This window comes from Solanum stenotomum, chromosome 2 (genome assembly GCF_019186545.1).
Source record: "Solanum stenotomum isolate F172 chromosome 2, ASM1918654v1, whole genome shotgun sequence".
Taxonomy (NCBI): domain Eukaryota; kingdom Viridiplantae; phylum Streptophyta; class Magnoliopsida; order Solanales; family Solanaceae; genus Solanum; species Solanum stenotomum.
In genome coordinates, this window is record NC_064283.1 from 74,080,659 (window position 1) to 74,093,129 (window position 12,471).

The 12,471-nt window shown below is 28.5% G+C and overlaps 1 protein-coding gene across 1 annotated transcript; it reads right to left on the reverse strand.

Moving 5' to 3' along the window:
* Nucleotides 1–9,160: 9,160 nt before the first annotated feature.
* LOC125856428 (transcription factor TCP12-like) lies at nt 9,161–10,728 on the reverse strand. Its single transcript, XM_049535975.1, has one exon. It carries the CDS (start codon nt 10,499–10,501, stop codon nt 9,356–9,358), a length of 1,146 nt encoding a protein of 381 aa, XP_049391932.1. The 5' UTR covers nt 10,502–10,728; the 3' UTR covers nt 9,161–9,355.
* Nucleotides 10,729–12,471: the final 1,743 nt, after the last annotated feature.

Below are 12,471 nucleotides of genomic sequence, written 5' to 3' on the forward strand. Positions count from 1 at the left end.
ATATGTATATACATCCGTATATGATGTTAATATAATATTTACATCCTCTTTTTTAAATTTCGAGCAACTCATCAAATTCCCTCTAAACAATTCAAGTTTTAAGATATAACCTCCTCTTGATATTTGGAGTCTTTTAATATAATATTCATTTCACGTTTGCAGTACATCGATTTTTAATAGTAGGAAAATATATGAGTCACTTTTATAATAAAGGGTATATCAACTCTAAATGACAAAATTGAGGGGTATATAAAGCCTCTTTTAGCCTTTTTAAGAAATTAAAAAGACTTGTAAATTTGTGATTTTAAGTATTATCGGTTCGGTTTATCGGTTTTTGATTTTTAAATATATGTTAAACCGATAACAAAACAAATAAGATATTTGTTATCGATTTTTGGTTTATCGATGTTTTGTCTTCAACGATTCGGTTTTCAATTTAACCAATAAGAAAATGCTTTCAAAATAAATATATGACTTGTTTAATAATTTGACGCGATATAGGCAAACACCGAAACAAGCAAATCAGACTAACTTGCAACAATAAAGACTAAAGTAATACTAAAACCTAAAGGGTACGTAAGTGCAGATGCCAAATTTAAGTAGTGTTAATTGTGTAGGATCCTTATAGTTATAGTCTAATATAGTGACTATATATTTTAATAATTTTGGTGATATTTACGTATGACTAAAAATTAAAATAGTAAATTATTATATTCTTAATGGGTTATCGGTTAACCCAATATTAAAAAATAAATATTGAACCGATAACCCAATAATTTTTTCTATAAAATCATTAAATAACCGTTAACCCAATAACAATAAACCAATAACACTTTTTTCGGTTCGATTTATTGGTTGGTTCGATTTTTTGCACACCCCTACTTCCTTTAACTCTTAAAAAATGAAGTAGAAGGTGCAACTCTCGCGTCGTCATTGTTGTTGCTCGTTCGACTCGACTTTAGCTTTGACAAATGATAAGATTGATTGATAATTTTTTAGACAGAATTTATTTATCAATCTCATTAATAATTTTCTTTTCTCAATATTAATTCGCTGAATTATTTATTAATTAATAAATTTTCCAATTGATTTGCGAAATTAACTTGAATTAATTAATTCACGTGATGGAATTAACTATTAATTCACTCAACTAAATTAATTTGAAATTTGCAGAACTGTTTCGGAAAGCACCTGTTCCTTTCGAATATATATTTCTTTTCCCAAAAGACACCATGTTTGTTCTAAATAGATGAGTCTATTCTAAAAAAGTAAGTTCGCACCCATCAATGACTATAAATAGAGAGTTTCCTTTCAGTTTTCTTTCGTATACATTTTCTTACAAACAAAAACAAAGTAGAGTTTTTGTGTGATTTCGTTGTTGACTTTAATTAAAGTTTGAGATACCATTACTTCTTTAATAGGTTTATCTTTTTTATCCTAGGAGAAAATAATCCGCAACCTCGAATATAGTGAGGAAATTAGATTCCTTAGGGATACACACTAAATTTTGTGGACTCAGATATCTTTCTTTCTTTTCATCTTAACAATATTTATGGTTTACTATTCTAAGTACAAGGACAACAAATGGTAGGCAGGATGGGGTGATTTGAATTTACGGATTGAGACAAAATGTGTCCCGTCCCACCTCATTGTCATTCCTATTTGATATATCCCTCCCTTGTCCCCATTTGTTCAATATAATGTAAGTATACGGTTCACTTAGTAGATTTTGCTTAAATAGTAAATTTGTATTAAATTTTTTATTAAATATGTATAAATATTAAAATTAAAACTTAAATATTATCACTTAAAATCATCATTACATAATTGAAAACTCATAAAATTTAAATTCTAACTCCGTCTCTGCTCCCTGTAAATAACATGATATCACGGGATATGCTGATTCAATTAGCAGTCAAGCATGAATCTCTCGTCCCTTCAATTTTACTCAACCTAAATTTTCTAATACTCCGTACTATAATTCTGCATGCCTATAAACTTACTTTTTCTTTATTTACTAGTCATATAATTACCAGTACAACAATAAAAATGATATTTAAACAATAGTGAAAAAAAAGAAAAAGATTTCCAAAAGATTTGGTAAGAGTTAGACAAGAAGCAAAGCCACCATTTTTTTTTTTCTGGTCGAGGTTGATTCAAAATTTAAATTGTATGAATTTAACTGGTAAGATTTTTAATACAAATCTATTTAAAAAAATTAAAAAATTATTTGCTCATATCTGTTATTTATTAATTACTTTCTTCGTCTCAACTTATATGATGTAGTTTGACTCAGAATGAAGTTTAAGAAATACTTAATAAATAACTTTTGAAAATGATGTAAAATATAAATCATCTAAGAGTAAAATAAATAATAACCAGCTTTAGAAAATATAGACAAAATCTAAATAATAACCAAAAAAAATAAAGCTTTTAATAAATGAGACAATGTTAATGAAGGATAGTTAAAGACAATTTAAAAGCAAAATTAAATGCTCATGGCATACCCCTACTTCAAATTTTATGAGTATTCCTTGTCTCCTTTATCATCCAAGGCTTTCTTGGATTTTCTATTTTAAAGAAAAGATAATACTTACAAAATAACTAATAGTATTTTTTATACCATTTTTAAATATATAAATTTTATTTTAAAATATTAAAGCACCTATATATTTAATTTATAGTCAAACTGAAGTGTGTACTCGAAATTCCTTCACATAAATTATAATTTTTCCTGCTGCATGAGTCATGACTAGTGCTGGATGTTCGGTTCTTTGGTGTTAATATACACCAATTCTTGTACTATAACAAAAATAACATATTCAGTGAATAAAATGATAAATGGTGAAGGTAAAATATACGCAAACTTTACTATCATCTTATGGAGGTAGAGAGGCTAGCTGTTTCAGGATGACCTTTGGCTTGAGTGCAACAAATCCCGGTGTAAAGAAGAAGACAATAAAGAGAAATCGAAACAAGAAACACTGCAAAAATTAGTAGCCAAAACAATAATAAAATCATGTGATAATCAAAATGTCATAATCCAGAAAATTAAGGTAGATTCTTATCAACAAATTAACATTAATAAACAATGATAAAAGTAAAAACAAAGAACTATAATAATACAACTAGTTCTGTCGCAAACAAGAGTCATCCTAAGCAAGACAAAATTATACTATCTACTACTCCTCTATACCCTAATACAAATCCTCCACATCCTCCTTTCTAGGATTATGTCCGCGATAACTTGAAGTTGCATCATATCATGTCTTATCATCACTTCTCAATACTTATTCGACCAACCTCTGCCATTAATTCTTGATACCCTTTATTGTATATTGACATATTTACTCTCATGTCTTTTCAACCCTACTAACAACCTTTGACCGGAAAAGATGTATATTCTCCAATCTCTACTAGAAATCAAGCAAAATGAAGAATATCATTTCTCATACAGAAGCAAATTTGGTGAAAGGCATAAATGCTTTATTAATAACTCTGACCATTATTGCATTTAATTTGACTATAGTTTGTCATATTTGGCAGACCATGTAAAACATGCAGACTAAAGTCTACACCATTTTCTTGTTATTCCCTTAGTGTGTCAGATTGTAAAGACTTAATTTGTAGTTGAACTTAAGAAAATCCCCGGCAAAGAGTTGCGGTAAAGTGATAAGTACTCACTCATCTTTATCAGAGGTCTCATATTTGAGTTTCCTTGAATACGAAGTCACCTTTATAAGAAAACATTTTACCTTCCAATGTGAGATTTTTCAAGATGAATTCAATTTTAATCGAACTCCACTATAAATATCAGACACCAGATATAAAATACTTTTAAAAAAACTAAGAAAATCTTCTAATGTTTGGTCATGAAGTCAAAAGAGGTCTTTTTCTTCTCTTTATTTTTTTGGTTCATGATGTTGTACAGAGTACTTTAAGGCATGCATGAACAGATTGGTAAGATTCCATCTTCGAGACTTGGACTTTAATTAATTGGTCAAACCATGAAATAGGACAGAGAAAATATAGAGAAAATTATAATGCCATATAAACCATTTGGTCCAGATTCAGGAGTTTCAAAAGTTATCAAATAAATTTAAGGGAATAGGGGGCAAATATATCTTTTTAACTTGGAAAAGGGATAAATATACCTCTGAACTATCACAAATAGTAGGCAGATACCTCCGTCATACTTTTAGGACGTTGGTGCCCTTGCCGTCTGAAAACTATAGCATATATGCCCTTCACTCTAACGAAAGGGGCACCAATGTCCGAGCTCTAGTTTTGGAACTGCAGGGGCACCAATGTCCCAATAGTATGACAGAGGATATCTGCATATCATTTACGATAGTTTGAGGGTATATTTATCCTTTTTCCCTTTAACTTTGTGATTGAATATGTATTTTGTTAAAAAAGTGATGTATGTATACCCTCGTCCCTTACTGTCTAATAAATAATGCATATTTACCCTTTGTATTAGCATATTTATATTTAGACTTAGAATGCTTGTTAAATTAAATCGGATCATTATCAGGAACCCAAAATACTAATGACTGAATAAAAGGTAAATTAAATTTCTTTTAATTGAGTCGGGTCTTGAGGGATTCGGCACATAAATTGTTAGGTGTAGTCAAGTCAATTTTGTGTGCAGAAGGTTTGGTTAGTATAACGCTAGAGTTATTAGTCTTTAGTGAGTTCATCCGTTAAAGTAAACTAATGTGTTTGAGATACTAGAGTGATATATCAATTGTAATTTAAAATCGCTTTTTCGAGTTTAGTCAAGATTATTAAAAATTCTATACGTTGTAACTTGTAATTTTACTTTTATGAATAAAAGAATTTTTTCACGATATAATAATGTGTTCTTTACTACTTCAATCGTATTTATTTAATAATTACATATAGATGTTGAACCTAGTTCAACAAACTCATTACTAGGATTTGTTAATTGAGTTATAGTTGGAGGGTCAATTCCTATCGGATACTCTTGAAAAAAATGTAGACTTTTGATTTGAAGTTAATATTTGTTTTTAAAATGTGAAAAAAATTTAAATTTTTCCATTTTTTTCAAAAAAGTAGGATTTCAAATTTCAAGATGTAATTTTATTATTATTTAAAAATGTAAAATTTAACCCATAAGTTTTTGTTTTTTTTTTTAAGAAAAGACCAAATATTTTAAATTTTATGAAAAAAACTCATGCTCGACGTGAATAGATTGTTTGTACCATAGGAAAGGATTATACTTAAAAAATAACTAGTTCCTATTGTAGTATTATTGTTGATTTTTTGGATCAGTAAATCTTTGTAATATTATGTGTATTTGAAAACTTTCCCACACAGGTATATACACCAATCCAATACATGTATCTCATGTGTTTGAATTTATGATACATTTTACTTAACATTAATTAATTAACTTAACCTTAATTAATTAACGTATATTTTACTTCATTAAATCATATAATCATGAAAATTACATTAATTTGATATATACACCATGTATAAATAAATTTATTTAATTTTATTTTTAAAAGAAGACTGTAATCTAAATCAAATATAGTATATTCTTTAGAGAAAGAATAAGAGTTAGTTGAGTTGGGTACATTCATAAATAAAAAAGTTTAATACACTACAAAAATTTGGTGGTCTTTGTATTTTCCACAGCCAACTTAATTAAATTAACAAGATGTCAATATTCGAGTTCAAAACTGTTACATTGTTTTGAAATACGTCTCAATTTTAATTTACGTGACATGTTTTTTTTATTTATTTGTTGTATAAAGAATATCACTCTTTTAAATTTTTAAATAATTAATTTTATACAATGAGAATCTCTTATAACCATGTATCCCTCTTGTTCTAATATGTGACACCTTTCGTATTTTGAAAATCAAGCGAATTTTTCTTTAACTGCAACTTTTGCATATGTTTTTTTTTTTTTTTTATAAATATTTTCAATTATTAATATTACCATTTCATAGTTTCTCAAAAATATAAAACTTTACTTTTTTAAAAGACTTGGAGATTATAAGTAGTCAAACGGTTTCTGATTCCGTGACTATATAAAAATTATCAAGCTTTATAAAAAAGAAATTCAAATCATGAACTCTATTGATTTCTGTTACTATTTTTTAAAATTTTAATAATATTTAAAGAACCTATATTCAGATTTATGAACAAAATTACGTGTTTCGATCCTCATATTCTGGACCCTTTCACATACATTAATAGAGAGGAAGTAATTAATAAATTGTAGGTAATTTGTAAAAAAAACCAAGTCTATTACTACTATCTTAGACAACTTGTCTAGTTGCATGTCATGTTTACTTAGATAAAAGGTTAATTCAAACATAGTAGTTGGCCAAGTTGGGGGTAAACATATCCCCTATTTTTGGACTCTTTTTTTTCTCATTCGTTGTTCGATACTTATATTGGAGCCTGACTAAATTTAAATTCGTGCTTAAAAGTTCCACATTGGACTTAATATATGCTTGTGCTTATTCTCTACCACCAAGCTAGCCTTTACCTCATCAGACCTTTTTCTTATACTCGCTCTGTCAAAATTTATATGACATAATTCAGATTTCAAGAGTTAGACTTATTTATTTTGATTGTGCATTCGAACACATAGTATTCTTTACAAAGAAGGACCTCAAATATCCTCAACTATTTGAATTGATACAATATATATATATATTTCTCGACTCTTACTTCGGTGAGCGACTATACAATATAGTTTCCCAAAAAATCACAACCATATGAGAGGGATTCTTTAGCAAAACAAATGAAAAATGAAAATCATGAAAGAGTTCTTAATGACTTAATTATTGCTGCTCTAACCAGCAACAATTTCTGTTAAAACAAGTACACAAATAATTAAAATTAGTTAACGTACCACCATGGATTCCCCTTTATACATCTTTGAAATTATATTAAGGGGTATGGTCAAACATTATTATTAAAATTGTTCATATATAGCAGCTAGAAAATTTGTACATAAAGTCTCTCATTTATCATATGTGTCATAAAATAATTAAGGTCCAGTGCTAATTTATTCACCCTAATTATAACGAGTAATCAAAAGCAAAATTAATGCTATGTGACCATAATGATAATGGTAAGTCAAATCTATTTTTCTACCATAAAAAAAATTCATTCAATGGTATATCTATATGCTATCCCTATAGTAGCAAATATTTTATCAAACAAGGTTTTTTTTTATCTAGTGTCCGATATTCATATTGGATCCCGACTAAATACGGATTCACGTCGAGAAGTCTTAATTGGGGCAAAGTGTTCCCTAACAAAGGCGACTCCGTACCCAAGAGGGCAAGGCGACTTGTCTTGATACACAAGTGGTCGATAAAATAAGTTGAAATAAAATGTAATAACTTGCAAAATTTAAGGTACAACACAAATTAACGAAGGATGTCACTACTAGAAAATATGAAATTAATTACGGAATTTGTCAGTAATATCTAGTCAATCTATCGCTAAAAGCTTTTAATTAATTGATTTTTTTATAATCCATCACTAATTTGTAGCTAAACGGGATTAGTATGAAAATCTGATTGTTTCGCTACAAAATTTTGCCTGATGCTAATTCCTTGTTTAATTTCTTATAGTGTATATACTCAATATTGGAAGATCTCTAGGGAACTCAAGTAGCAACAACAACAATAATCTCATATTTATATTCAATATACTCTCACAAGTAAAGTTTGAGAAAAATGTAGTTACGTAGATTTTACCCTACCGTTGATCTAGAGAACTCGAGCGAGCAGTAATTCATAAACACTAATTTGCTGTGAAGACTTGCTACAAGTCACCACGGTATTGAATGATTAAGTGATCAAATCATACACTTCATTATGATATCAAAACATACAGATAACAGAGGTTGATCGGCCACTATTACAGTATCGAGTTCATATGAATCAAGTACTATCCAAGCATAACATAATTTATTTATATATATATATTCTATTTGGTGTAGCTAGTAAACACTAGTATGAAAATAATAACAAGAAAAAATAAACCATTTTTAGGAATACCTTTAATCATCAATTTAAATTTTGATGTTTATTTATATCATCAATGAAGGTAAGATATCAAACATTAATATATTTATCAAAATAGAGATCACAGAAACCAATAAACTTAAACTGTTAGGAATTTGAAAATTTATGAATTGTAGAGGAGCCGCTTATTACAAAGTTCAGTAAATAAAAATAAATGAAGCAAAAACTACCAAATTAAAGTCTTACCAGAAATTCACCAATAATACCAATTCAGATAGGTAGAAATTAAAATTATATTAGATTCTCATGTGTAAATATTAAACAAATTAATTGCTATATATATTTCTTGCACCTTGCAAAATGCATACATTAGATATTATAATGAGATAAACTATAGAATATATATAAACAATATTGCTATTTTATTGGTACAAGTTTGACCGACTAATTAAGGCATTTATTCATGAAATGATTTAAAACCTGAACAACAATGGCTATAATTCATTTGTTCAAATTACAATATGGTATCTATTGGCATAAAGTACTTTGATTCACTAATTAATTTTAAGCCAATTTATTCATGAATTGATTCAAAAGGGCTAATAAACCCCTCTAATTGGCATTACAACAACAACAACATATCCAACATAACTCCATAAGTAGGATCTGAGGAGGGTGGCGTGTATGCAAATCTTACCCTTATGTTGTGAAGATAGATTAGAGACAGTTTCTGATAGACCCTTGACTCACGTCTAGTCGACAATATTCTTCTTCAAATATATCATTGTTTCAACCTGGATTGGAAAAAAGTTTCTCTCCATTTTATTACTCCATATGACATGACTTAAATAAAGCACTTATTATCCATCGAGTTTTGAATCGTGGTCTTCAAGAATTTCTCCCTTATATCAACAACAACAACAACAAGTTCCTAAATTATCCAAGAAGATCTCATATGCATTAGTTTTCTATACTTGCCTCAACCATTATATTTATGCAAGAATTTATTTAGTCAGCAACCTCTCATCTTGGAGTATGATAGATTATTTATTGAGCTCAACTCAAAATCCAACCAACAATAACAAGCAAAAACTACTATCATTAAACTTATAAAAAAGAGAATATAATTGGTGAAATAATGAAACAACAAATTTTATTCATAAACACATTCTCTTCCTTTTCTACACACCAAAAACATCAAAAGCAAAATAATAGAATTTTTCCACATTGCAAAAATCAACCAACAACAACAACCAAAAAAAGAAAATCAAACCATAGGAGATATAACATACATTATATTAAAAATCGCGCACGTACAATCGACTTGAAATTTATTCCAATCTATGATGTCTGCAGGATAGATTTTTTTCTTGATCCAATGTCTGATATTGTTGAGCCAAGTAAATTGAGCTAGGGTTACCTGCAAATGTAGTACTATAGTTGCTTGATTTCATTGGAGCATAGTTGATTTCCCAATTTCCATGAAAACTCATGAAATAATTTCCAACATCTATTGTTGATGAATTAGTACTTGTACCACCTAAATAATTTTGAATTGGAAAATGATGTTCTAGAGATTGAGAATTGGCTTCATGTGGAGAACCTTTTTCTTGATTAACACTTGTGTTGTAAGAATTGTTATTTGAATCTTGATCAAGAAAACCACTATTGCTTCTTGATGACCCTAATTGATCAAACATGTTACTAGGGTTACATTTTTCTAGACCTTTTATCATCATTTTTTCTTTGGTTCTCTCCCTAGCCCTAGCTCTTGCTTTTTCCCTTGATTCCCTTTTATGAGGATTATTTTGCATCATCATTTTTTCCTTATCTTTTCCTAATTCATTGATTGAGTTCTCCTCAGACTCTGACATAAAGGAATCACTCTTTCCTTCACTACTTGAACTATTGTTACTATTTATAACAATCTTGTTACCTTCACTATATTCTTTTTGTGGGGTGTAATTTTCTGAGAGCTCTTTTATGGCATTATTGGATTTGGAAAAAAGCCATTCTATGGTTTTACTTGCTTTATCAAAGCCTAACATGTCTTGGAGATCAAAGAACTTACGCGCTATGTGAAGGGATAATCTTACTCTTCGATCCCTCACACCTTGAGCAGTGCAAATCTTGCTATGTCTATCCTTCTTCCCTGTCCTCCTTCGTGGTGTTGTGCTAAGACTTCTCTTCTTTGATGTTGGTTTAGCCTCAATAGACATTTCCTCCTTTGATATTTCACTAGAAAGATGAGTAAAATTTCCCTCTTTGACATGATGATCTTGGTGCTTATGAGGCAATATTTGGCTCAAGGGAGACTCATTATGATCAAGAAATGGAGAAGGGAAGTTCAAGAAAAATGGATTATCTTCTTGTCTTGAACTTGAACTAGGGTTTTGATGATCATATGTAAAAGATCTTTCAAGAAATGTTTTTGAGGTATAGGAAAAAGTATCATGGTTATTGCTTGAAGGAAACATGTTTAGGGTTTACTAATATAGAAATCCCAAAAAAAGTGATAATGGCTTACTTAGGTTTTAAGTTTTTTAAGCTTAAAAGTTTTCAAGAACCTTAGATGTTGCTTGATTTTCTATGTTGAAAATGTTTTTGATAGAACAACAAAAAATGAAGGGTTAATGGCTTGACTATAACTCATGTGATGATGAGGGTACCATGGCTATAGAGAAAGAGGGGTGGTGGTGGTGGTTGAAAAGAAAATACACAATTGGAAGACCATGGAAAATTAGAAAAGTAAAGGTACCTATTTATATTCGAAAATAGTAAAACAAATTTAGGGCAAAGGGAACTTAGAAGTAATATGAGTAAATCATACCTTCGTATATTATTTACGTGGTACACTTTTCTTTTTAGTTTATTTATTAAAAATGACATTTTTTTACCATTAAAAACAATTATCTAATTTTAGAATTCTCAATTTACATGATTTTATATCCAGAAAAATTTGTGTGCCATGTTTTATACCACAAGTTTTGACATTTTCTTTTCATTTTTAATTTATATCGTGTCCAATTAAATATTGTCACATTAATTGAGACGAAGAAAATAATATATTATGACTTTCTGGTTAAAACGCTCAAAATTGTTAAACATTGGCGTGATATTTTCTATCAAACTAATTACTCCCTCTTTGTTTTGTTTGATGTGTCCTAGTTTGATCGGACATATAATTTAAGAATATAAAGAGAACTTGAGATTTAGTCTTTAACTAAATATATGTTTAACATATCAAAATATCCTATAAATTTTGAAATTTCAAATATGTCATGATGTCATGCCATTCTTATAAAATAATGTCATTAAGGGTAAAATGAAAGATGATATAAAAAGATACATTCAAATCTAGACAGATGAGATAAGAAGATATATACCAACCAACATTATTTGTTTATAACGGTTGTGGTTAGAATATTGCTCATTGACGATAAAGTCACACCCTTAATTGATAATGTTTTATTATTTTCTTCATTTCAATTTATATGATATCGTTTATTATGACACAAAACAAAGGAAATTCATGGTCTAAAACAAACTTGAAATTAATATTCATATAACTATAAATCATTTCATTATAATTAAGAAAAAAGATTAAAGTTAAAATTCTTTCTAGTTATAGAAATATGATGAATTAAAAATGAAACAGTGTCATATAAATTGAGACAATTTTCACCATACCATAAATTATAATTAAAATGAATATTTGAGATCTTTTGTCTAGTCAAATACACTTATATATATTATACATATAAATTAGAGAGTGTACATATACATCTTTGGCTATCTAGATAATAAAGAGACAAAATAGAATGTGACAGTAGTTGTCACCAGGGAGCAGGTGAGAGATTGATAGTCTATCAAAGTGTTTTAAAAATTGGTAGCTGTGGCCAAGTCTATAGCTATCAAATTCAAAACCTAATGAGAGAAGGACAATTATTTCAAGCAATATTAAAATAGCTTTACTACACATTAAAAACTTTGAATTGGCCATGCTCCTTTGACTGGCTGTCTAATGAGTCATTTTCAATTCTAAAGTTTCCAAGCCCCACATTCCTCTTTCCTATTCTCTGATCAACTCATTACCACATATATATACTAATAATTAAATCAATCAACTATGTTTTTTAATTCTAAAGTAATTGAGTAGTATTTGTTTTTGTTTTGGAATAGAAAAATTTTAGCATAGTATTTGTTATGTATTGTTTTATAATATATTGTATTCATGTGTTGTGTTATATTATATTGTATTATACTGCTTTAATGAATACAATATTTGGATAGACTGTATCGTTCTCTGCTATTACATACTGCTATACATTCATAATTTGAATGATAAACCTACAAGAAAAGTATGATTCGTAGTAAAACTACTATGAAAATATAGGATAAAAAGATGAAATATGATTATTAAATAATAAATAAAGAAAAAATGAGA